General features: G+C 42.4%; 2 protein-coding genes across 4 annotated transcripts in view; one reads left to right on the top strand and one right to left on the bottom strand.

Moving 5' to 3' along the window:
- ZNRF2 (zinc and ring finger 2) overlaps nucleotides 1-21,498 on the top strand; it is a 55,717-nt gene extending 34,219 nt beyond the window's left edge. The window contains exons 3-5 of the mRNA XM_048952218.1: nucleotides 13,722-13,827; nucleotides 14,474-14,551; nucleotides 15,722-21,498. Coding sequence (XP_048808175.1) covers nucleotides 13,722-13,827; nucleotides 14,474-14,531 — 164 coding nt within the window. The 3' untranslated portion in view covers nucleotides 14,532-14,551; nucleotides 15,722-21,498. The remainder of the gene's footprint in view (nucleotides 1-13,721; nucleotides 13,828-14,473; nucleotides 14,552-15,721) is intronic.
- The window catches only part of NOD1 (nucleotide binding oligomerization domain containing 1), a 29,583-nt gene continuing 23,822 nt past the window's right edge, over nucleotides 21,297-27,057 (bottom strand). For all 3 annotated transcript variants that reach the window (XM_048952210.1, XM_048952208.1, XM_048952209.1), the window contains one exon: nucleotides 21,297-26,254. In XM_048952210.1, coding sequence (XP_048808167.1) covers nucleotides 26,182-26,254 — 73 coding nt within the window. In that variant the 3' untranslated portion in view covers nucleotides 21,297-26,181. The remainder of the gene's footprint in view (nucleotides 26,255-27,057) is intronic.

The following is a 27,057-nucleotide window of genomic DNA, read 5'->3' as shown; positions in this document are numbered from 1 at the left end:
CAGGATTCTCGGGGTATGAGACCATACCCTAAGAGACCTTGCAAAAGGGCATGGTGCCAGTCTGCCTGGAAAAGCTTAAGCCATCCTCCTTGTCCTCATCCTTTAATAGGACTAGACTTTCAGCAGAGCAGTACAGAATAATACCAAGGCAAAGCAGTTCTTTCATTCCAAGATCTGAAATTCTCCTTAGAACTTTTCAGTTCTTCCATTCTGGAGTTGAGAAATATCCTTGGCCTAGAGTTTCTAGCTTCTTATTTTGCTCTAGGAGATCCTGCACTCTGTCCTTGGGGTTGTGTTGTGACAGGCAAAGAGCACACTCTGCACAGTAGGACATGAACAGACACTTAGCCTGTGTCTGCAGTTAAAATAGTGCCTTTTACTTCTGTTTTGATCATGTGTACTCATTAAAACCCTCTTGATTCTGTAGGAGCCTCATTCAGTTTCCCTAATGCTTTACAACTGTTTTCTAATGCATTTCTTTAAAATAATTAGAACTATTAAACATCTGTTGAATTTCAGGATTTTTTGTAGTTTAATGACAGAAGAACACTGCAATAGTAAAATTAAACTTTCATCTCAAACACAGCTGTTACTCTGTGAATGGGTGTAACATCAGCTCAGACCTCATAATTGTCTTGCAAATGTTACGATTTCAAGAAAAACTTGTTTTTGAAGATCTTGATCAAAGTACATTGATTGCTTTGTACTTCCTCTGTTTGGGAATTGCTTACCTTTTCAGCAAGGAGGAAACTTCCACTGTTTTTCACCTTTGTAGGCCTTGGATTAGCTATGAAGAAAAGTAAGGTCACATTCAAGTTGCAGTGTGAATCTACCTGCTAAAGGAGGTGGGACCTGCTTCTGTGACCCCATTTCAGTCTCAGTGGGAGAATTGGGTCAGTCTTTGATAGTATGGAATTGGAGCATTTTCAGAGCTGCCATCTCTAGCCTTTCTTCCAGACCCAAAAACTCTTAACTCTTTGCCACAAGGAAAGAAAGGTAAATTGTGTATTTTTAACGATGTGGCGATGAAGAAAGCTCCCAAAAGTGGAACGCAGTGCAACTGTGAGGGAAGTGCTTCACTTATCTGGAACAGCAGTTCTCAGGAATGCAGGCTACTCCATTTATCTTGCTAAGATACAATCTTGGAGGCTTAGTGGGGATGGTTTAAATATCAGCGTTGCTCATTAGCTTACTCTTCATGTAAGAAAAAAAGGAAGCATAGTTTTGTGAAGTAGCTGTCGCTGGTACAGTTTGGGAATGCTTAGTAGATTACAGTAAATTTTCTTGACTGTAATGAATTCAAGTCAACACACTTGGATCCTACAGAGGAATGTACAACTTCAGGACATCAGACATTGCATCCATTCATCCTTCTACTTTTCTCCAATTTGTCTTGAATGCTACTGACTGTTTTTAACGAGCCTTTGGGGAGAAGGGTATTTGTTGGGTGATTCTGTGCATATTTGCCTTTGAGCCAGGTGTAAATCTGGACAGTGCTTCCTGTGATGGAGCCATCACAAATCACTCTTGGCCAACATAATGTCACCTCATGCTTCAGCTCTTGAGAGTGAGATGACAAGTTTTTCTCAGTAGTTTGAAGTTGCCTTTATATAAATGCATACATATGCCATGGGAATATTTTCAGTGCAGCACTGAATAAGTACAGTAAAGCTTTTGACAACTATAGAAAAGCCCATTTCTGAAAACAGGATCATTCATGCTCTGAATAGTTCAAGTTGTTTCTTTTCCTTACAAACTACTCCTAATTTCAGATACTGCTGTTGTCTTGCTTTGGTACTGACAGTGCTGCTGAAGTCAAGTGACAGTTCATGTCCCAGAAAATTATAGATACACCTGTGAACCAGTGCTGCAAAGAACAGCTGCATGTGAAGAAAGGAGTGATTCAGATCAGGTTAGAAGAGGACTTGATATATTCTACTGTATGTCATTGTGGTTCTGGTGTTATACAATGGCAGTGCAGTGCTGCACGCAGCAGAAAGCTAAGGAGCAGTTCTGTTAGCTCAATCGCAAATGCTCACTGTGCTGTGACTGTGCAGCATGTGATCCAGGCAGATAGGAGCTACCTTCTGTGTCTTACACTTAATCAGTCTTTAGCTTTGAGAGGTCATTTGGAGGATGTCATAAATCGTGTCTGCAACTGCTGCAGTCTTGTGACTGCTGGGAATTTAGCTTCAGGGAAAATAATGTTCCTTGTTTTGAATGGTAATTGTGCAGTTTGTAAATCTGATATCTCTAAATCCTTGTATTTTACTCTTTTTCTTTAATTGCTCTGCAGAAACAATACTCTTGAAAGTATACATCTTTTCCTCACCATAGAGAATAACTTTCATTGACTGGATGTTGAAATATAAGTACTCAAAATCCTAAGCTCTTAAAAATAAATGCCAAACTGCATCTGAAGGAGTGATCTGTGTAGGAATCCCACTGTATTTTCTTTCTCAGATTCCTTACTGTTTTGCAGGAACTAGAACTGATTATTCAGGTTTTTTTTTGTTTTGTTTTGTTTTTTTTCCCTAAAGACATACAAAGCAATGAGCAGCACTCCCTCTTGCTCAGAAATGGCCCCAAGGGCAGATCAATTGAAAATAGAGCCTGAAATACCATTTGTAAGGGTTTCTGTTTGATTTTCCCTTTAGATTAAAATCTTGCTTTAAAACTTGCTACCCTTTGATCATTTAAATTGTCTTGCACTTCTGACTTACAGACAACACATCAATGATAAAAGTCAGTGCAATTTCTTGGTTAGGGGGAGAAGGGGTGAGGGTGTCCAGTGGTAGAGTGTCTAACTCTTCCAAAACAAGCTGCATGAAAACTCTAGTTGTCACAGAGCGCTCTCAAGTCTGAGTTGGAGATGATCACAGCTTACGTAGGAGAAAAATTTAGTAGCTTTTTAAGTATTTGTAGTGAAATGCAGTGATTCTAGACCAGCTTGTAAATTCTCTACTGACAGTGGTTACATTGACTGTACACTGACATAGCTGCCAAGAAGTAGACTAGCCTACCTAGGATAGTAGGCTACTGTACATATCCCTGGAGGAACCTCCTTGCACTCTAACGTTTGTATAACTTTGTCTCACGTGGCCACAGATTTGTGCAGCTGCAGAAATAAGCCCAATTCTAACACACAGCTGAAACAGGAAAAACTTCATTGATAATAGATTCAGGTAGCTTTTATAGAGAACGTTAGATAGTAGGTTCATGTAACTAAGTAATAACTTAGTATCTGATGATAATTTGTTAGCCTATAGGCAATGTTTGCTTGTTTGGTTGAGGGAAGAGGGGGTAAGGAATTGTTTGGTTGATGTTTTTATTTTTTTTTTTCTTCCAGTTCCAAGTGAGTCTGTTTTGATCTATGCCTCTATTAGCTAATATACCTTGTTGTCGTAATGGCACCTAGTAGCTTTGATAGCCTGTCTATTTAAGAACAATGAGAGAAAGAAAACCTTTAAAATGGTGGTAGATAACTGTCTTTTGGGGTCATCTTTCTTTTTTTTTTTTTTTTAATTGACTCCTGTGTTAATCAGATTGTATTGCTGAATACTATTATTGCTAGGAAATGGGTGATCCTTGTGAGCTTGTGGGATGACCCTGGAGTTAGAGTTCTCCAGCTTATCTTAAAATTGTAGGATATTCACCACTGGAATAGAGAAAGCTGTCTAGGGGAAATGGAGAGGCCTATAGGTTGCTGCCTCTTGCAAGGCGTGGTGCTTTGGTGTCTGCTCAGTGCAGATGGAGATGAATCCACTTCCCTCTGCTGCTGTTCTTGTGGAGGTGGATCTAACTCTGAGGGCAAGTAGGTCACTCTTGGGGAGGTCAGTGTCACTGGACTTCACATCTCTGCTCCTCCCAGAAGGAGCCACTTCTTGATGGGAGGAGGAAGATACATTCTCCCTCATTTGAAGAACCTCCTCAACGTGTCCCACACAAGGATAAGCTAACACTCTAGAAGTAGCCCTCCTTTGTCCGGGTAATTTTAACCTCAGCTACTCAGTGACTGATGTTCCAGCCAGAGTCCCCCTATTTATAGTGTTCAGAACAGAAGGTGGCTTGTGACACCATGGCAGCATGATTTAATAGTGCCCCATGGTGACAAAAAAACAGCTGTGTAGAGGGTGAGATGCTCATGGCCTGAAAGTTTTGCTAGTTTTGAAGAAAGAGGAAGAGTGGGAATACTGAGGGCCCCTTTCCTGGGGTAGCATCCCATGCCATTTTGCTTGCAAGAGAGAATAGCTTCCTCTTGGTCACAGGGATCAGCAGGGGCTCTGGTCTCTTCTTCATCCCATGCCTGGGGTCTCTTTGATGAGATGGTAGCAAGTGTGTTCCAGGAGGATTGAGGGTTCCCCATTCCCAGCCCAGCTGTCACTGACAGTCTCTAATAGTTTTACGTCCTTCTTATGTTGTGGTGTTCAAACCTGCATGCAGTGCTCGCAGTGAGGCTTCAGCAGTGCAGAGCACTAGGGCAATCCCTTCCTTTGCCTGGCTGGCAATGCTGGGCCTGATGCACAGCCCTGGGTACGATTGGCCCTTTTGGCTAACAAAGCTGCCAAGAGTGGAAGGGGGGAAAACAATAAGCAGAGATTTAAGAGATCTTTCTAGCAAGCTGCAATACAGACATCTGCTTCCCTAGACTAGCTAGTAATACTGTGCCTGATGCACCCATCCGTGCTTGCTGGAATAAATTATAATACTGAATTAAGGGTTAGTGTATAGTAGAAAAATTGAAATAACTCTGAAAACTTTGACTCAGTTTTCGTTGTCAGAAATTTTTGTATTCAGGCATGCTTGGGGATCCATCTTTGTAGAATAACAGATCTAATTTAAAGTAGGAATAGCTTGTAGAAGCAGTCTGGCTGCTGTGAACAGGAAGGGAAGGCAAATTAAAAATTATACAGGACATGACACATTTACTGCATGTGTACATTGACACCAAACATGCAATTTTTGCTTGGAGAAAAGAGATCTGGATTGTTCTGGGAAGGGCACCCTGTTGACCTAGCACCTGGCACTAGCATTAACAAGCCAGAATTTGTACCCACTAAGTTTTGGCACCAGATTCTTCATTTTATGGTACTCATCATATCTGCTGTAAGAATAGCACCTTAGTCAGACACACCTGGTTTTTTTCTCCCCTTTAGTAGTTTTGCTCTTTGTCTTGTGGCTTCAGCCTTTATGGCATCTTCGTTATTGCTCTCTGTGTGTTCATTTTACACCAGATCAAAGCAAACTCTGTTCCAAGCTTGTAAAGAAATGAGTCAATTATTTGGCCACTGTTAAAAAGACCTGGGAAAACTCAATGTGCTCAGGGTACCTGTAGGGAAGAGTGGAAAGGGCCTGAAAAAGAGACAAAAACACTGAAGCATATCATACAGTCAACTTAAGAAAAAAGAAAAAATAAAAAGGTTGTAGGTTGTATTAAAGTAACCAGCAGTGCCTGGAGTAGAAGGATGGCTAACTGTAGCTGGCCCTTGTTTCCTTTCTCCTTATGCTCCTTGAGGATACTGATTCCCATATTGTTTTCTTCCATACAGGTTTCTAAACTAACTGCTTTCACTACATTGTGGTAGATAAGAATTCTCATAAGTAACTTTCATTAAGCCAGCAGGTCCCCATCAACACTCTCATTTTCTTACAGACCATTACTAGAATAAAACTTCCTAATTGCTTGGTAATGATTTACATTTTTCTTTTGTCTTCTAACCATGGTTTCAGTGACAATTAATGCTTGGAACCCTGCTTTTTGAAAGAATTCTCTTCAGTGATCATTTTGGTCTCCTTTCATGTTGCAAAAATAGGCTTAAAGTCATTTAAGCTTCCAAAGAAAAGAGGGATTTCTAAGCTTGGTGGGAATCCTTTTGTACAGTCACGGCAACATTGTGTATTTGCCAGATCTCTGTCAGTTCAGACCTTTACTTCATCTTGATCACAGTCAGTCATATTCTGTGACGTATTTCACCACATCTGCACTCTGGTTTCCTCTCCTAGTCTTTGGGAATGTTGTTGGTAATACCATCCATGCTTGACTGGCAAAATGAATCGCTTTAATAGAATAGAGCATAGTAGTTGAGTCTTCATTCTGACCATAAAGCTATTTGCAGGTAACAGTCTCTGCAAGGCCTGAGAAACTAGTCCTCCTGACTAGTAGTATCTTTTCCTTGTTCTATCAGATTTCCAAGTGATTTGCTGCAGTAAGATGCTTCTGGAGATAACTGCTGTGAGTTTTATGACTGGTTGTTTCTTGTGATTTCTTTTTTTTGGTTAGTTTTTTTTGTTGTTGTTGTTCTTATTAACTTTGCTAAGTAAGTTGTATTTGCTGCACAAGGCAAACTACACTTCAAAATTCTCTTGTATTACTTCTTGCTCTGGGAGAAACCACATGGTTCAGCCGTTTTCAATCTCTGGATTGTGAGCCAAGGTTCTCATTGGACCTTTGTTTTGTATCTGTCATAGCAGTTTCTTACTGCTTGTATAAATAGTTGTGTAAACAGCCTCTAAATGTTTTGATTTATTTTTCAAAGATAAGAAGCATTGTGTAGCCTCCCCCAAAAAAGATCTGCACGTACGGATTCTGCAGCCATAGTTCGTTCTTGTTCACTTCTGTAAGTTGAATCCATCCAACCTAACTCCCAACTCTGTAAGCAACAATCCCAGCTGCTGCAGTCTTTGTCTGTCAGCAATACATGCTGGTTACCTCTGGCCGCTTACTCAACCACTCCTTTTGTAGCATGTTTGTGGTACAAGATCCTTTGATGGTAAACTCAGCCTCGAGAAGTGTAAATCGTTCTTTCGCAGTGGAGCAAGGAGAAGGAGGTATTCCCCCAGTGATAGAGTGATAGTTCCTTACAGGTTTTCTGTTTTTTGTTTTTTTTGCTAAGGACTCTATATTTTGCTGCCATTGCATTTCTTGTGGGTTTGCTAGTTTTTATTTAACTCCTGACATTCAAGACTAATGCTTGGGAGATTGTGATATTGATTAAAAAATTAAAAAAAAAAATTAAAAAAAAAAGAAAAAAAGAAAAAAGGAAAGAAAAAAAAACAGCTTATTTTTATTCCATGAGCTGCAATAATACAGTGTTTGTTTCAGTTGTTTGAGACTGGTAGGTGCTTGGGTACACCATTCATGATGGGGTTGGACTGCAGGGCGCTACTTTGGCCCTGCAGCATTCAAGGCTTTTTCATGTGGTCCCCTACAGAATGGAAAATATTTAGAAGTATTTTTATCTCCCAGGGATAGTTTCTGAATGGGAGGGAGAAGCCTTGAAACAAACACATCTTCCCAAGGAAGACTGTTCGAGAAGTTAACCTTTGAGTCACACAAACTGTAACTGCACCAATTAAGCTGGAATGGGGACAGTATAGAGTGGATAGATCTAGAATCTCTTTACGTCATGTTCTGGAATGAAATGTTTCTGGTTCTATTGCAAAGAGATGCTTGTATCTAGACAAGAATTTGGAAGTGTTCTTAGAAATGTGGTGAATAGAACTTGTCATTAGAAGTCTTTGCAAGAGGAGAAAGTTGTTTAACCATCCTGGAATGATTTAATGTTCAAGGGCATTTGAATTGCAAGCAGACTGATTAAATAGAAGTTGGAAAGACTGCATTTTCAAGCATATCTCTCCGATTCAATCAGATAATTGTCTGCTAAGCAAATCTTAAATCACATTGGAAATACATAGTCACTGTGGCAATTAATCTAAAAGACAGGAGCACAAGGCATTTCCAAATGGAGTGTCCAACTGGGCTAATGAAACCTAACTTGTGTGAGTACTTATTTCACCACAGTACTCCGTAGGAGATGCATGAATATGGTTTGAGAAAGTTGGTAAGCTGATCAGTTTAACATAGGATTGACTGGCTGTGGATGTTGCTGTTTGGAGCTGAGCAGCTTTGTTTTCCAGGCTACTTGGCCATTTATCAAAGCCTGGCTCTGCATTGCGAGTCCTTGAATGTAAACATGAGAATGTTAATTGGATGTTGTGTAATGGCCATATTATTTGTGACTTGAAAGTTTTTTGCCATATTGTATCTTCTATTGAGACAGCATAGCTTGAAGTTGGAGGTAGATTTACGTTGTGGCCACTGAGGTAAACTTCTTTACCAAAGAGCTGCTTCCCTGAGTGCACACTAATGCCTTTCCTCTCTGTTATTTAATACACCTGATGTGAATTGTGTCAAGGTAGCTAAAATTATACAGACTTTTTGGGAAGCAGGATGAATAGAACATACATCTATTACATTTTTATTGTTGTTTGTTGAGAAGTAAATACTTTTCACTATCGTATACACCTGATCCTTACCTGATTGAACAGGAAGCATTTAGTTATTTCTTGGGATTGGCTTCTGAAAGCTGAAAGTGTTGCAGAAAAATCTAAATGTGATTCCTAAAATGTTGGGTTTAGCTGAGAAGCAGCGGAACTTCTCCAGACCTCCCTGTAGCTCAGTGAGGTGTTTGTGATAGGAACATTGCAAATTAGCCCTTACTCTGTTGCAAATATTTTTCTTGTGACTTTCACTTTCCTCCTTTTTGTGTATGTGTGTGTGCTGCCTCAGTACAGTATTTGTATTGTAGGAGAGGGGAGGCCCAACGTGTTTGTTCAGGAAGTCTTTCACGATGCATAGCTTTTTGTGTATAGTTGACTTAGTCTTGGACCCATACTGAGAAGCTGAGAGATAAAGGGCAAACAGTGGTAGCTTTTGGACTTAACACAGGAAATTGTAACAAGCTGCCACGTTGCTAGCAGTGAAGAGAGAGATGCCAAACATCTCCCTGCTCCCAAATCCACCAAACGTGTTGTTGGTACTCGAGGTAATATCACATTTTCTGTAGCTGTCTTTAGAGAGGTTATTTTTTGTGTGCACTGTAGTACAGAAGGTGTTTCCAAATTGGCAAGTAGTGCAGTGGTATTTGAGGTTGTGTTTGTTGGAAATGGATGGAAAGTGGCAATGTTTATGTAGTTGAGTAGCGTGGGGATATTATTATTATTATTTATAATATAATATAAGAAGCAGCTTAATTCAAGTTATTCAGAAAAGCTGGATTCTGAATTTCCATGTGCTACTCTTTGTAGTGCTGGTGAATCCTGACAATGACTCAGCTGAGGCTGTGGGAGAGGCACTGATCTTCAAAAATCATGCCTTTTCCTCTGAGCTACAGGGAGTTGTTTGTATTAGATGTGTAAGAAGTGTTTCTGCTCAGGAACCCAGCATTTCTTCTGAAGACGTTTCTTGCTCATGGCAATGCGGACTGTACCTTATGGCTGCAAAGCACAGGCTTCATAGGTGAGCCAAGCCAACAGCTTCAGCTGTGCCTCACTAAATGTGCTGGTGGACCCTGTAGCTTGGAAAGCTGGGAGAGACAAAATCAGCATCTTCTGCAGTGGCAACTGCATGATCATCGAGGGCCTGCTGAGCTGTATGAATCAGCTGTTCTTCTGCCTCAGTTTCTGGCCAGCAGAAGGGGACTGATCTGGTCATCCAAGAACGATCCCTAGTGCAGAATGCTGAATCAGGGCTGTTCCTCTTGTCCCACCACAGTATCGAAGTACAGGGAGCAAGTCAAAGAAACATCTGGCTTTAACAGTGCTGGGGATGGACTAGGAGAGAAGGCTTTTGTTTGCAGCCAATATGAAGTTGTAAAGAGTTCCTGAGCTGCCTCAAAGAAACATGCCCTGCATAAAGAAAAAGCAGAGTAAAGTATTTTGGGCAAAACAAATGAAAAACATTGATTCCAGTCATCTAAAGCTTGATGTATACCTTTATAAAAAAAAAAATTTAGTACTTAACTGAGTAATCAGTAATGAAAATGAATGAATATATAACACACACATGGTAACGTGTACTACTTAATTTGATCAGTGTTTTTCAACGTAAGGCTCTTGTTTTGCCAGTTTTCATGCTGATAAGTTACTGTTCAGAAGGTGTATTTCAAAAAGTCAGTCATATTCATGGTAGAATGCACTTCAGTGTCTTCTTCACTGGTAAGCTAGCTGCAGTAGCAGCTTCCATGGAAATTTCAGTTTGTAGGTCTTAGAAAAAAAGTCTATATTTGAAAGTCACATGGGATTAAATGGAAGATCTTTCTGATTTGTGTTGCTCAGGATGCCTAGAGAGCAATGAAATACTGCAGCTCTAAGGTGATAGTTACCCAAATGCAGCCTTTGTGATTTGCTACATTATTTCCTGAGTCTCTGTATTTGAAAACAATAGCAGGAACACAGATTGTAATGACTTCATCCATAGGGTATGTATTGTATGCACTTTCACAGTCCTCAGTTTAAAGGCAGGCTGTTTCTTCACAGGCATTACCTATAACTTTAACCAGGGCTGAGTTGGCAGCTGATAGTTATTGTATATATTTCTAAAAAGTTCCAGGAAATGTATTTAATCAAGTTGATATGCGACACTGCCAGGATGATTGTATTTTATTTCATTACCACTTATCTTGCTACAAATGCACAAATGAAATACAGTTTATTTTCAGTAGAGACTGAAGCAGGATTCTAGGAGGAAAAAAACTACAGACGTCCAGAAGTTAAAATGTTAGTATGTAAATGTATGTAAATGTAGTGTTAAGCAGGGATAGAGGAGGAAAAAGTATTTGTGCAGACGCAGGAGGAAAATACTCTGCTCTTCTGCCAGAGTTCATCTTTACACCAGTCTTCAGCCAGTAAGTGCTTGTTGCAATGGCTGGAAGGTGGAGGAGTGTTTACCTTCTGTTTGGTGCAAGGCAGATGGATGTGGGTGTGTGGTGAGTGTCTGTGTGTGTATGCACGTGTGGGCGAAATGGAAAAGTGTGGCCTCTGCTTATTTCCGCTTCCCACTTCCATTGAGGCGATACACTGATAAGAACGTTATAAATACAGTATTGTTGAAATCTCAATAGTGTTTTTTTTCTTTTTTTCCCCTTATGTTACATCCTCTCTTCTTTGCTTTTGGTGAGCAGTACCAAATTGTGCTTGGGCATTTATAACAGTTAGGTATTAAGTTTCTTCAGTACTTATCTTTCCTCTTGCGTGAGAGCCTGTTAGCCTTCACAAGGTAATGGAAGAAGTGCAAAGTGCTAACTGTGTCGTTTCAGAGGAATGAAAGTATTGAATCCTGCTAACAGAATCTTTTCTGCCTTCCCAAGGCCACATTCTGCAATCGTGTCAGCCTTCACAGCAACTGCTCATGGCATGGCTGGGCCAAGTATGGCCTGCACTGACCATTGCATTGCAGGGGGAAAGCCCTGGCTGAAGGCAGGGACTGGGGCTTGGTTGGTAGGACTGGTATTGGCTAGAAGGAGAGCAACAGCACCTGGGGAGAGAGATTATGGGAGCCCTGGAGGAGACAAGGAGAGTCTCAGACACACCAGGGCTGGTGGGAGATAAAGATGTTTAAATTGGCATCTCGCCCTGGTGTTAGCTAAAAGCTGCAAAGTCGTGTTAAAACACTCAGCAGGAGTTCTGAGCCGTGTGTTGTAAAGTCTGTGTGTGGAACATGTGACAAGCCAGATCGTGTACAGTAGGGACTAATGTGAAAGCAGTTCACAGAAATGTTTTCTTTTATTATATTTTTACTGAACAGCATTTTAATTTTTGTCATCAAGGCTTGACTAAATGCTTCCTTCTTGATTGTGCTGGGGTAGGGAGCCTGGGAATTCATCCACTGAAGGAACCTCAGTGCCATTTTGTTTTGGGTACCAGTTGCTAATCTGATTAAAAATAACTTTGGGAACTTGACTTTTATTAAGTGTGTGTATGATATATGCTTGCAGCATTAATGGCCCTTCTTGCAGTGACCCAGCTGTGGGAAGAGTGGATCTGCTGGTAGGACTTTTGGCCGAGTATTTGTGCAAACAGGTGTTCTAAGATAGTGCCTGAGAGCGTCAGGTGGAGATTCGTATCTCTGTTGTAACAGGACTGGGCTGTCTCTACAGTCTTTATCTCCTGGTGTCGGATATTAAAATATGTCCTCATACAGTATAATGGTCAAGGAAGGATTTATTAAGAGGGTGCTCTTCTGGGCAGGTTGGGATTCTCTAACAACAGATGAATTTTTAAGAGCTTTTGCATTGTCTTAGATGGCTTTCCTTCTTCAGTTCTTGAATCCGTATGTCTTGTAATACTTACAAAAGCAGAAGCAATTTCTTAAAGTAATGCCTACAAATAATATTACCATTTGTGAAATACATTTTTGTTTTAGTTTTCTTCACTTAGTGTGTGTACTGTTGATTAGTTTGTTAGGGATATTTCACATATCCCCATGAAGATGCCCATGAAGGCACGTGGCATCACGCAGTATTTTCAAGCATAACCAATGAAGATTAGCGTGGAATGACTACTCTTCTAGAAACCCAAGCACCTGTAAGGTAAATTGCTACAATTCCTAGAGAAACACAGTGGATCTGATTTCATACCTCTTACTTATTCCCACAGTGATGGCTTTTTAGTTGTATGCTTGTCGTTTTGTGTATTTGGAATGCTATAGTGATGAGTACAGGAGACACCTGAGAGCATAGCTTAGAACTGATGGTTTCTCAGTCAGGAAATCACAATCCTCATAAAGAATCCCTTTAGGCTCCTTCTGGTTAAGCTGCAGAAATTTGAACACGTGGTCTCTACTTAAGCCAAGCGTGCACCTTTCTGACCTGCCAGGGGTTGCTGGTTGCTGCGTGGTCCCTTTCTGATAGCTGTGCACTGTGTGAGGTTGCTTCTAACCTGCTTCTGGTAAATGGGGCCTTCTGTCATCTCCTGCTTTGTATTGTGCCAAGACTGAATTCTGCATCCTATATTCTGGCTAAGAGCAGTGTCCAAGAGAGAAGGTTTTTATTAAAAATAATGCATTTTCCCAGAAACTTCTATTTGAAAGCCAATTCTTATGCGTTCTCAGTAACATACTGTCTCCTGATTTCTTATGGGATTTGGTAATGATGCAAAAAAAAAAAGTAATTCCAGGAATTTAGAACCTTCAAATCGAAGGTATGGAATACAAGTCCTGGAGTGGCTTGCTAAAATTAGAGAAAGGCAGATGTATAGAAGAGAAATGAATAGGAGAGAAGAAGAAAGCAAATGATAGGCCAAGTGTTTAGAAGGAGGAAGATAATAGTTAATTAACTGCAGTGTCTTGTCTGGAGAAATATTATCTTCAGGCTTGGACTTAGCCTCCATCAAGGCAGCTGAATGCGGGGAGGAGGGGCTGGCTAAGCAAACCCCCCCAGAATGAAGCCTCAAAGTCCAGGAGTCAGTAGTTGCCATCTGGGTGATGGTACCAACTTTTCCCAGTGTTAAGCTCCTGGGGTCAGCAGCACAGCTTGCATATGTAGCAGCTGCCTGCCTCAGAGCTCAGGTTTCCCAAGTTGGATCAGAGCAGTCTGTGGTGGGATGTCCATCTGCTGGGAGTGTACAAACCCCCAAGGATTACTGACTGCTGATTGTGGCTACCCATCCCCTCTGTGTGGTTGTCTTCCTGCAGGACTTCATTTTGAGCTATGGCTGTGTTCAAGCAAGATACTGAACCATAATCATATTTTAGTGTGAGCTGTTGAGATGTCTCTCATCAGGAATCTTCTGTCATATGGCATGCATGACCCAAACTCACCTTGACAGCTCCTTCTGCAGGACAAGAACTATCTTCTGTAGCTGCCCTTGATGTTCTGAACAGAGAATGTTTTGCTTTGTGGCAGCCTGCTTTTTGACTGTTCAACTTTGTTCTCTTTCTTCAGAGGACGTGCTGAGTAAAGATACTGGGGAGTGTGCAATATGCCTGGAAGAGCTGCAGCAGGGAGATACTATAGCACGGCTGCCTTGCCTCTGCATATATCATAAAGGGCAAGTATTCCTTATGGTGCATACCCAGAAGCCCTGAAAGTTGCATTTGTAGAGTAACTTCACTAAAACTTGGTTGCTTTTTGCACTTCACACAAACAAAAGCCAAGCAGTAACCACACTAAAGGTGATCTTTAAGTGACTTCTGTCTGCATTTTTCCCCAATTAGCTTCTCCCACTTACATGAAAAAAAGGCCAAAATCACTTCTGTAGAAGTGGACATCACAGCTATCAAGCTTGGATTGCAGATACTTTGTAATAACAGCCTTGTCTAATGCCATTAGGCTTAAGAGGGAGTGCTTTTTAAAGCTGTTTCATAATAGTTTTCACTACTGCCTGTAATTACGGTATGTACGATGTCAGTGCCTGGTGTAACGAGATGATAGCGTTAGTAGTAAAGTCACCTGTGTACAAAAGCTGGCTAACAATTTGTGAAAGGCTTTCCTAGCAGATTTTAACATTTTTTTGTTTGTGAACATATAAAGATGTAGGGTGTGGACAGGCATGTGTGTATACACGTGTTTTTCTTTGTTAATGTAAAATCCCACTGTATATGGAAATCATGAGAAACCAGTTAATATGCATTCCTTACTGGGAATTACTGGGATATTCATGTTAATTGCTTTCATTTTTGTCTTCCATCCGACAGCTGCATAGATGAATGGTTTGAAGTCAATAGATCTTGCCCTGAGCATCCATCAGATTAAGGGAAGATTCGTGTTCTTAGGTAATACTTATTTTTAGATACATACATTTTAACAATATTACGATTGATTATCTGAAATTACTCTTGATGCTGTTTTCATAACCTGTGAATTTGCTAATGTGTCTCAGAACTGCAGTATTAATCAGTGAGCAGTGACGTATATTACAATATATAAAAGGGTTTTGCATCCTTTTATGGTGTGGTCTGAAATGATGTATTCCAGTTTTAGTGCTGGAAAGTGGCAAGTCAGTGCCAGTAAAGCTTTAGCATTAACTTTTAAAGAGTATTTTTTCCATGGAAATGAAACAAGATCAAAATAGCATAACCGTGTAATTTTGGACTGTTCCACGGCATGCATTTCTGAAAGAAAGCTTTTGGAATCATTAAAAAAAAGTTGAAATTAGGTATTTTCAAAATCACTTTCATCTTAATGCGTTCCAGAATGTTAAAAAAAAAAATAAATTAACATTTCTATCCATCCTATCCCACAGAGATTCATTATTTCCAGCTTATAGTTGTTGTTATTTCAGATCTGCAGTCAGTGTCAAAGGCTTAAAGAATAAGATTATTCCTTTGGTTGGCTAGTTCTAAATCTTTGCCTCGCACTGAGCTACTGCTCCCAAGCATTGCAAGACACCAACTCTCTTAAAGGAATGGTGTCATGGTTTATGATGTTTGGCTACCAGTATTCCACATCGTAACTGAAATTCTGATCAGTAGGTGAAAATTGATACAAAAAAATAGTTGCTTTGCTAAAGGTGAGAATCATCATCATAATCTGAAGACATCACCGTCGGCGTTCATTTGTTTCACTTGGCTTGGGTTGCTGAATGGGTAGCAGAGAAAACCTGAGGGAGGGTGTCCTGTTATAGGGATGATCGTTTAAAAGGCAGGGTGGTACGAGCTAGAATTACTAAACAAAGCAACCCATGTTCTGAATTGCCCCCAACAACTGAATTGTGGAAGAAATCCACGTGCTGTCTGTAAACACATTTGTGTCTGTAAATGCTCATAAGTGTCTAACCTTGTGTTAAACCCAATTTGCTTTCTTTTTTTCCTCACAGTGGTGATGGTGATAATTGAGGGCCAAGGGAAAAGGGGAAATGAAAGTGCTCGTGTTTGTGATGTTTCTGTGTGTTAGATACTTAAGTAGCTGAAATGCTGACACTTTGCCTTCTGCTTTCTTAACAGCTGCTTCCACTGGTCAGAAAACATAGGAGATCTGAGGTTCCCTTGCTGAACACAGCGTGCCTGGCCTGAGAGTAACTGTTCTTTGTGGCTGAAAAAGGCAAAGATGGACATTGACATGGAAAAAGCATTGTGGACACCACTTACTTGCCAGTAGTGCTCAGTATACCAAACACTCATGCAAAGGACACACAGGGATTTTGAAAATGCTGCACATTCTGTAACAATCTACTCCCCCTAACAGACGCTATTGACACTATTTTGTATTGAAGGCCAAAGTTCCTAATTTCAGCCTAACTTCTGGTTCTGTGAAGAAGCGGGTTATTGGATACGTTTCCTACTGCTTCAAGTGGAAGCTGAGACGTTCGATACGTGCTGTCTGAGACCCTGGCAGGAGGGTGGCCCCATTTCTGAGTGGGAACATGTTCACCTTCTTGTTGGCTGAAGAAGAGTAAATGGCAAATTTAAGTGTAACCTAACAGCGTGACCTTATTTCCTGAATTCACACCCTATTTTATGTTCTTCACTTTTACAAGAACAGAAAACATAAACTTCTCTGCACAGGAATACATCAAAATTTTCTAATTAAACCTTTGTCACAATGCAGTCCAAAGAGTAAATCTGAGACAGGTAACTAATTTATATTGATCCAAGCTATAGGAATTGTCGAAATCTGCACACTGTATTGCTATTGCAGTAACTAAAACTTCTCTTACACTGCTTGTGAATAAAAACAAACAAACAAAAAAAGCAGCAAAGCAAAATCTTACAGCTATGCAACTTTTTTTTAGTAGGAAAAAAAAAAAGGAGAATTTACCAATTTTAAGTGCTGCCAGTTAAGGTAATTTGTTTAACGGGTATTTTTTTAAAAATGTTTCAGGTAATTATTTTATTGTACTACTCTCATCTCCAGGCTGCCTCCTGAGGTGGAAATGAATAACTGCAAATGTGGGCACAGCAAGAGGGTTTTTATTAGTGAGCATGGGTGAGATAACATCCAGGTGGGATTTGTGTTTGACTTTTAAAACACAGTTTTTAATGTGCAAGTTTTTCTTTGTTTCCTTGTTTGAATGTTTTTTTTTATTTGATGGCAGGATTTGTAGTACTTTGCAATCTAAATAATTGGTCTCTTCAGGTGGAGGCTAACATTTGACAGTGTGGTTTGTTTTCTTTTTTAGAAAGGCACCTGCATTTGTTTAATTTATTATGATTTTACTGTATTATACTGGTATAACCAAGGCTCCGTGGATCACCAGCTGTCTGCAGGGGGCACACCAAGGAAACCTTGTGGATGAGTATTAGTTTCCATAAAGTATCGCAGTTCCAAAAAGAGAAAGGGGAAGGAAAAAAAGAAAGACAAACTGGAAGAGATATCAGGGCTTAGAAGGATAACTTTTATATCCAGAATCAATCATAGCAGTATCTGAATTTCACAGTGCAGGGAAGAGTTCGTGAATATTTATTTGTGACAGCAGTTTTAGTGGGTTTCAGTAGTGAAAATAAACTGCACAGTTCAAACTTTTTTCTTGTACATACATAATTCTGCTCTTTTGGTTTTTGTTTCATACATGTTTCTGTTGTTACTGTGATTCATATCAAAAAGGGCAAAGGACAGGAGCTGCTATATGGGAGAACAAGTGCAGTACATGTTAGTAGACTCCCATGTCTTGCTTGCAGAGCAATTATTTCCTGGGTAACAGTTTTCCCTGAATTTTGCACTGTAAAATGCCATTGTTATGCTGCAGAAAGAAAGAAAAGGAGTCCAAACTAGATAGTTTTCTTAGTTGATGATGCTGTTTCTACGTTTTTGGGCTTCCATCACCAGTTTCAGCTGAACCTGTAACTATGGGGCCCTGCTGTGTTCTCTTTTTCAGTGGAAGCAGAACCATTTTGTCACGCTTTAATTCTGAAGTCATATCACATGTACAGTAGTTCCCTGCACGATTTCCTTTTTAGCCAAGAAATGTTGTGTTGCCTTGTATTGTCACAGGGGGTGGGGAGTAGGAAGAATTACAGCACCTGTAACACTCACAGTGGTGTTGCCTGCAGGCCCACTTTGCCAGTGTTCTAAATTCCTACTGTCTTCTGAAATTGAAGATGTTGCATTTGCATTGATTTGGTGTTTGCTGTTGGCTTCATGCCTGCAGAAACGTGATGTGTACCGCGGGTAGGTTAGTGTTTGGGTGTTCTGTGCTCCAAGGTCGTAGATGGTCTTTGGCTTGGGAATTAAGTAGATAGATATTCTAAACATAAATTTGTTTACAACTTAAGCTTGATTTTGGTAGTTTGTACCTCTAGTTCATTTATTGCCATTTTGAGCACCTGTATTTTCTGCTTTCAGATGCAAATAGATTGCTTAGAGACCCAATAGTTAGAACTGCTGTCCTATGCTGAGGGTCAGTGTTTGAAAAGCATGCCACCAGCATAGTTTTGCTGGGAAGGAGTCTGCTCCTGCTTCCATCAGCACAGTAGAGCTGCACTACTTCATATTGTTTGAGGAACTGATACGGGGGACAACCTTAGATGCTGGTTTTGCATTCTTGGTATCTGTAAATATCTTCTGAAAGCCTATGAAAGGTTTTCTTCTATCAAAATGTGTAATATAGACCAAGCCAAGAATGATGTGGAAGCATGAGATCGATGTTTGACTCTGAAAATGCCTGTGGAAATTCACCTTTGTAAGTGTTCTCACCAGCTGTGTCAGTCAGTTGGAGATGCTCATTGCTCATTGTAGGCAACACCTTCATTGTAACAACAACCTCACAGTGGTCCTGAATCGTTGTGCTTCAGGAGGGAAAAATGAACATCAAAAGTCTTGTGTCTCAATCAAGGAATACCGCACTTGTCCACAAGAAGCAATAACTTATATTTTGGTGCGATATGCTTCTTTGCCTGTAAATATATTAAAATTGCCAAGTCTGTGCTGTTTCAGAGTATTTCAGTCATCTGACCTATATCTTCCCTAAGTAAGTAAGGGTATGAAATAATTCCCATACTCAGGTCTGCCATAAACATGCTGACATGCTGCTTGCCAGAGGGGAAGAATAGACTCGACGCTGTCCTGAAATGTGAGGTTTTTTGAGCTTGTAACATACCTTCGTGTGTTGAGTAGCAATTTGTGTTCCGAAGCTCTTAGTGGAGGAGGCTATGATTTGAGCTGTGTGCAGCTGTCCTCTATACAATGCCAAGAGAGCCACGCTACTGTCAGCACGGGGCACTGGTTGTCCTGTCTCTTTTAAATCGGTATCTCCCTAATGCCATTTTCCTTAGGAAGCAGTTAAGTGAATTTTCTTTCAACGTATACTTTAGACATTGTGAGTTCAGTGATGGGGGAGGGAAGAGAAAAACTTGAAGCACACCACAGATTTGTGGTTTATTCTGGAATAATAAAGCGTAAAACATCGTCTTATTTGTAATCAATTTAATTTTTGTATTCAAGGGTAAGTGTACTGCAGTATATTGAGGTGGAAAATGTAGGTAAGGTACGAAGGTGTGGGTGGATTCTTGTGACCTGTTTCTTCCCCTTCTTCTCCCCCTTTATGATGTAAATGAGGTTTTACAGCTTAGTTTCCAGATTTATGTATTAATCCTAGCTCCTAACACTAGAAGCAGCACTGGCTTTTTAATTAAGTCTTTGCTGAGAGTCTGGGGACTTCCAGCAGACTGAAATGTCAGCAAATGTGGAAAATACCTTTTTCTTCTTTTTTCAGAACCATGGATCTTTGTGTTGCTGTTTATGGATGGCTAGTGTCTAACAGCTGAGATGTGTTTATGGCCTTTTCCATTTAAGGGCTTCAGAAATTTGCTGCATTTCTTGTGTTCAACCCAAACCCAGGGAACTTGGCACTATTACTTATCTCTAAGTAGTAAACAGCAACAAAGCTCATGCTGGTTGTGATGAAGGCCATGTCATCTTTGTGAATGTTGCTGCTTTGTCCCATTGAAAGAGAATATTTATGTGCAGATTTGGTATTGCAGTCTTGTATCTGCTAAATTTGCATGTGCAGCTGCGATCCTACCAAGAGAATACTGCATACCTGGCAATGTGGACATGCTGCTATGGGATCTTCCAGCTCACCTGTGCCATGGAAGATTGTCTCATTTTTGAAGAATGCTGTATCTTGAGATTCACATTCCACTCCTCCAAGCTTAAAAGTCATTTTAGTATGCATTTCTCTTTTTCCTAGCTGAAGGAAGACATGCTACATCTTAGGACCATATCCCCTCAGTCTTTGGAAATGCTTTCCATTGACATCTGCAAGAACAGTGGAGGAGGAGGCTCTTTAGAAGAGAAGGACTTGTTACAGGTTTTGCTACAGCCCAATCAAACATGCTTTTTTTCTGTAGCAGCATCATCAGCTTGTCCCACTTTTTGGCACTGAAAATAACAGAGAAATTCACAAGAGAACAGTGTCCAGTATTTGTTTCCTAAATATAAACTTCTGTGATGTTTCTTCAGCATAAATTAACATGATGCTGAATTCAGGTTGAATACATTTTATCTCACTTGGGGGGGGAAACAAAACCACAGTGTTTTGAGTTTCAACTTGCCTCAAGTTGCAGTTGGTTCTCTTGTGAGTGCTGTGCTACGCGGTCTGCTGGCTTCCCAAGGTTCTGCACAGTGCTCTGTGAAGTAACCTTGTACTTGTGTACTCAGAGCTGATGGCAGGGCGAGCTGTAAAATGACCTCATGGTGGCATGGTTTGCTGAAGACTCGCTCGGATAAACCATCGCAGCAACATGCTGCACCAGGAGAAGAGTGGACTTGGTTCTGGCTTTGTTATATTAAGCTGCCAGCGTACAGTAACTAGGAGGAAGCAGGGCCACTATTTGCTGATCTTCCTGGCAGCTTTTAAGCTATTTATGTTTGTTTGAGAGACTTTTGACCTTGGGTGTGCTTTGGCAAAGATTTTGCAATGGTTAAGTAGGATTTGCTCGATTCTGGCAGTCTCAAATGTAAGTAATCCAATGCTACAAGTACGTAATCTGTTGCCGAATTCCATTCTTCTTGTTCTCACTCAGATCTGTCCTTTCCATTGCTGATTTGTTATGCGTAAATGTAAATTTTGTTCAACATAACTGGTCACAAGCTCCCAAGATGTGAAATGCTAACAGGAGGAGACAGCAAAGCATGATTTTGTGTTCTTCCTGTGTGTGTGATGCTGAAGCATTCACTACCATACAGTCCGAAATTCTCTTTTAGCTGGTATTGCCAAAGTACTACAACCTTCAAGGAAGAAAGGAGGCTTAGCTGTAGGGGGATGTTTTACTGAACTACTTAATTTTAAAGGCTGAGGCATCACATGGAACAAGTGGTGCTCCGGCATTCTCCTTATCACTCGATCATCGAGAGTCTCGCTCTGCCTCTCTTCCCACTTGGCAGGCTGCCCTGCTGCTGGAGCACAGCCCATGTCCCCCTTTCCTATGCCTCTTCCCAGCCCTGCCTGTGGAGCAGTGGTGAGCTGTGTGCTCCTGCAGTGCCACACGGCCATGCGGTGGTAATGGACAAGATGTCTTCCTTCGTTACCCTGAGCAGAAATCAGAATGTAATTTGCAATGTCTGATGTAACATGTGCTCTTTATTTTTTTTTTTTAATTGAGCAGTATGATTGCAAGTTGACTTCAGTTGTTCTAAGGTACTCTTTTCGATGGTCTGCCAGTACGTAATCGTGGATGAAAATATTTTTTTATTGATTTTTAGGTTGTACGTTAACATTCCATTCATGTAAAATATGTACAAATATATGTAATAAATCTTTTGAAGCACAGCTCTCTCTGCACTTCCAGGTGACTTTTGTTGTAAAGTCCTGCTGAACGTGGCAACAGCTGCTGCACGCCTGTGCTGCAGAGGAAGGAGGAGCAGTGGGTTCCCCTGGCTGGAGGAGCAGTGGGCGCTGAGTGCAGGTAGGAGCCAGCAGCACTCGTGCCCCGGGCTGCTGGCCATGGCGACGCCATTTTGTGCGAGGTGGCTGGGCTGTGGTTGGCTGCTCTGGCGCTCCTTAAGAGCGTAATGGCCGTTGAGATTAGCATTTAGAGCTGCCCCATCTGCCAACCCGAGATGGGAAGCGCACGGGTGGTTTGAAGAGGTGAAGAGCTGCGGATGTGCAGGCGATGCTATGCTGGTTTTCCCCACTGCCATCACCTAGCTGGGGAGAGGCTGCGGCTGCTCTGAGCAAACCCGAAGCGCATTACCAGGGGTTGTGTGCAGGCAGCGAGTTCACCCTGCAGACAGGAAGCACCTGCTTGTGGTGCCCCGCTGCTCCCAGAGCAGGGCAGGGCGTTCAGCACAGATGTCCTGGGGCTGGTTGTCCGCTGCTTTGCGTTTCCTGGGGCAGCATGCTAAGGCACAGTTGCCACCTTGCAGCTTTCTCTCCTTGGGAAATGAGTTTTAACATGGAGACAGCTGGGTGTCAGTGCTGAGGAATGAGTTCCTTTCTCTTAGAGGAATTTTTTTCTCCTGTTGCCTTCTAGGAAGGATGAGTTCCTTTCTCACCACTAACTCCTGTGTTCTGCTCTTAGGCCCATGAAATCAGAGCCTTGCTATGAGTGACGTGAGCAGTGAGAGCAGGATTTGGTGTTGCATTGGGAAAGTCTGGAGTGAGTCCATTCCAGCAGGTAGGGGATTTCACATGGGAAATCCAACTCAGTGGCCCCTGCTGGCCCCCCGTTCTCCCTGCAGCCTACAGTGCCAGCTCTGCCCTGGCTGCTCACCCTGGGGACAGCAGTGACACCGGGCTGCTCTGGGGCCACCAGCATGGCTGCAGGCTGTTTGCCTGCAGCGTCCCATACCAGAAGCTGAGTGTTTGTTTCCTGATGCAGCACTGCTTTGAGCAGCAAGGGGAGGAGAACGTGTGGCTGATGGCCAAGGGATATATCAGGGAGAGTTCTTGTGGTAGCTGGGGCTGGGTAGGGACATTTTCCATCCTGGTTTTTGAGAGCTTCATGCTCTGTCCAGGGCTCTGCGTGCCAGTGCAGGTGCCTGGCCCTGTCCCACCTGGTGGGCAGCTGTGCCTGTGTGCAGTGACAACGGGCTGCCTTTGGGATGGAGCTTTCCACTCTTGTTCCATAAAGCATCTGTTTTCTGAGGGGGATGAGATCAGGGATGTGCGGGGGTGGGGAAGAGGGTTCAACATAAATAAATAATTGTGTAAAGCCCATCGTCGGCTGACGCATGATGACTCACTCCTCATAAAGGCAGCAGAATAGAGACAGATATTAAAAGCATGGGGATGGGCCCTTGGCCGAGCTCGGTGGGGCTGCAGGTGCTCGCTGGCCTCGGCCCCTTGTGCTCAGAGCCATGCTTTGTGTCAGGCTCCTGTCCTGCTTTTCCTTTTTGCCCTGGTTACTGATGTCTTTGTTTGAACAAGTGTTTAAATTTTAACCAAGGCTCTTCTCCCCTCCCCTCCTGGCTGGTTCTGTAAGCGGGCTCTGAATGTTAGAAGGAAAACCCACAGCCTGTGGGCTTTGGCACCGACTGGAAGTCCCACCGTGGGCCATGCGGCAAGGCCTCCTCACCCCGCTCCCTGCCCGGGGCACCTGGTGACCAGTTCAGAGGAAAGCTCTTTAGGAGCCACCCGTGCCAGGATTAACATCTGCCAGAGTCGGGATTAAATGCCTGGCAGGTAGCAGGAGCACAAACGCCTGCAGGCTTTATTTGCTCCGGCATGAGGCCTCCCAGCCTCCTGGCAAGGCTATTGCAGCCGATTAAGCCGCTGCTTCCTGCACGGGCCAAACTCTGGCACTCACATGGTAGGCAGCAGTTTAATTGTTTGCCATGGGCTCACTGGAGCTTGGGGGCTGTCTCCACACGTGGCCATTCCCTAAAATGCAGTTGCTATTTTCTACAGAACGCTGACCCTCCTTTCAAGTTTTGCTGTATACCCCAGGGTAAGTTACTTCAGAACTTCACAGCTTGTTGGCTGGCAGGGAGCAATGGTGCAGTGCTGCCACGTAAACACAGTTTGAGAGGCCTCACCTGTTCTGACCCCTGAACAAACCAACAGGAACTGCTGTCTATGGCTCAGTGCTCAGTGTGGCTCCCAGCCTGGCTGCTGTTTTCACCCAGCTTGGTCCTTGTATTCTGTTCCCACCTACCAAAGCAAGAGACAGCTCCTTCGTGTTCAGCCACTGCTGCTGGCTTCTAAGACCCGTTTCACCAGTTGGTAAGTCTGTGGCCCTGTGCAAGGTCAAGCGAGTGGCAGATCTCCCCTGTCTGCGGCAGCCAGAATTAGCTGGACAGCCTCATTCCTGCCTCAGTCCAGCCATGGGGCTGCTCAGCAGTGTCAGCAAAGCCAAAGATCTTGCAGAAAGCTGTTGGGGTTCTTTATAAAGTTGTTTGTTGTCACAGAGGACAAGTAGAAAAAACATAATGCTGCATACAGAGAACATCTTATCAAGTCTTTAAAAAATAGAAGTTATACTTGTGTCTGAATTTAAGCACAGATGGCTCTTGCTGTGAAGCCAAGATCAGAAGCTCTCTACAAGTAGCCTGGTAAGACTTCAAGGAAGGGAATGCAGCCCCACATGCCAAGCCAACTCACGAGGATACTCAGCCTGCCTGCAGCAGCTGCTAGCTTTTCTAGCTCTGGCCGTAAGTTGATGAATGAGGCTGTCCCCTGCCTTGGCTGCTCCTGCCAAAGCAGCCTGAGCAGTGCCCTGACCTTGGGACTGGCCCAAGCAAGCTTTTGCAACCTGAAATGTGCTCTGAGATGAATGGGTGCACCTGGCACCATCATCAGTTCTGGGCTGTGCCACGGTGGGCTTGTTTGCTCTATCTGCCAGCTCTGAGGCTGCCTCAACCTGCTGCAGCCCAAGAGACTCTCATGTTCTCAGTAAACAAATGGCTCAGGTGCAGAAACCATTCCTGTTAGCTGGCACAGCCTGAGAGCCTCACCTTCCTGTCTACCTCTGAGTAGCCAGTGCTGGCAGCACAGGCAGGGTGGAAAAGCCACTGATGAGTAATGTTTGGTACATTGGTTTTCATGTGGATATTTATATATTTATATATTTCTCTATATAATTTTTTCTTAAACTGTTCTTTTTGTGAAAAGCAGTGTTACTGTGTTATAACATTTTATATGTTAGGGAGCTGGGGAGTGAAACACAACTGAGGGCTGCTTCCAGGCAGGATAAGGAGAAACTCTCACCTACCCAGAGAGCCTTTTGTGTTTGTCTTTGCAGGAAATGGGACTTGGCACTCTGATGGAAGGTGGTTCTTCTAGCCCACCAATGTTTTGTGGGGACATCAGCAGCAGGAGCGTTGGTCTGTAAAGTTCTTAGGGGTGACAACATGAAAGAAGGACAGAGGATGGACTGTGTTCCTCCATTTTTTGGTTCTTCATGTGCATCGGGGGTAGAATCTGAGATTCCCTTTATGAAGGGAATCAGGAAAAAAAACCTGAAAAACCAAACAGCCTGCTTCTCTTTAAACTGCCTTCCTTTGAGGTTCCTAAAGTTACACTCCCTGAGCACTAATTATTTTGGAGGGGGATAATGTTTTCTTGCTGGTCTTATTATTGCTATATCCCCGTTGCATGGTGCCTCCCAATAGTTCAAGGGTCAGATAAAAGGTTTCCAAGCAATCTCTGTGGATGTGTTGCTGAGAGGTTTCCACCTGACACCATTGGTTTTTCAGTTGTTCTTTCTCCCCATGAAGCCAGGCAACTTAACACTGGTGTATTGCCACCAGCACCACATCCAGGCCACGAGCCAAGGCAGTGCACAGCCCCTCATTAATTTGTCACATACATCTCCAGACCCTCTCCCCAGAACAAACACTGTAAGAACAGGGGGTGGCAGTTTTTGTGCAGCCCTCAGGAAATGTTAGGCAGAAGTGTTTTACTGCCTGTGTTACGATTTTACAGAAATGGCAGCGAAGCTTTCTGCTTTGTATAAAAGAAAATGTATTGGCTTCAATATGGAAAAAAGATTATGGAAAGTAATTGGAGCCTCATGTATCCGTTTCTCCAAAAAAACGCAGTGCCTACAACTGCTGTAAGTCAGTGGGAAAATGAGGGTCTAATTTCTAGGCACGGGAGGATTCATGCTGAAAGCATTGGTACCATGCAGCCTTTTGAGACAGTCTACGTTTCCATCCAGACTATTATTTTCAGTTACGAGGCAAGTAGTGCTGTGTGCTTTGGAGCCTGTGTCTTGTTGCATATAGGCGTGTGTGCGTAGATTCATGTAGATAAATAAGTTAGAGATTAATCACAGCAGTATATAGAATAAATCTGAGCTCAGTTATCAAAATGCACACACATGCCCCTGGATTACCTCTGTTAACACTTGGTGTTCCATCTTCAAAGCACTGTACAGATATTAATTATTCACCAAGGCAATTTCCCACTCACCAAAAGGATTAGGGATAGCAGGCATTGCCACGAGCACTGCCTCTGTAAGGCTGCAGTCCAAGCGTGGCAGCTTCTGTAACACAAAGCTTGTCCAAATGGGGAAGTCCTCACTCAGAAGCAAATGATCCGTTCTTCACTTTCAAAAGCTTTGGCTTCTTCTTGACTTATCAGGTTCCCATTCAAACTATTGGAGAGAAGTAGGGACATAAAAGGGATGTGAAAGGGAGGCAGTGACTGCTGCCCATCCTCTGTTTTACCAAGGTTTGAAGTGGAGAGCTGGATGGGACAGAGCAGGATGATGGGCTGATTTCTATGAGCTCACTTGGAGAAGTCAGGGCCGTAAGCAACAGGGCTACAGGAACACGGTGCTGCCTGGGGCCAAATGGTGACAGCACTGCTGTGAAAAGCAGCATATGGCTGACAGAAGTTGATATTGTCTTCGCAGCCTTTTGAGTCTTCCATGACAACAAAGAAAGCAAGCTCTTAAGTACTTGGACATAATTAATGTGAGATGACATGGCAAAATGTTCAAATCTGGCCACATTGATATTTACACCCCTGAAAATAAGTAGCCTGAAATGTGCAGTTCCCAGAAATGCTATTAAAATACAAAGTTTATGAAACGATGAGGGTTAGAAAGCACACCTGAAAAGCCAAGCAAGAACCAAAAGACTGACTTTGATTTGAAAACTCAGAATTTCTAAGGTGGGTATTGCAGCCTCTTTGGCAGCTGGCAGCAGCCTTTGAAAGAAGCTTCTTCCACATCCCTGGGGAGCCCTCTGTCAGATGGAGTGAGTCACTGTCTTTGTGAGCAGGAATTCAGTGTCCTTTCATTAAAACAAATACGTATTTTTAAAAAATAAATGTCACGTTCAATAATACAGAAGCAGCAGCGCTAAAACCAGCACCACTCTATTGACTCCCAGAGGTGAGGGAAGGAATGTGGTGCTTGGCACTGTGCCCTGCAATGCACATGCGTGACTGCCT

This window comes from Lagopus muta, chromosome 7 (genome assembly GCF_023343835.1).
Source record: "Lagopus muta isolate bLagMut1 chromosome 7, bLagMut1 primary, whole genome shotgun sequence".
NCBI classification, from domain to species: Eukaryota; Metazoa; Chordata; class Aves; order Galliformes; family Phasianidae; genus Lagopus; species Lagopus muta.
This window is presented reverse-complemented; position numbering and strand designations above follow the sequence as displayed.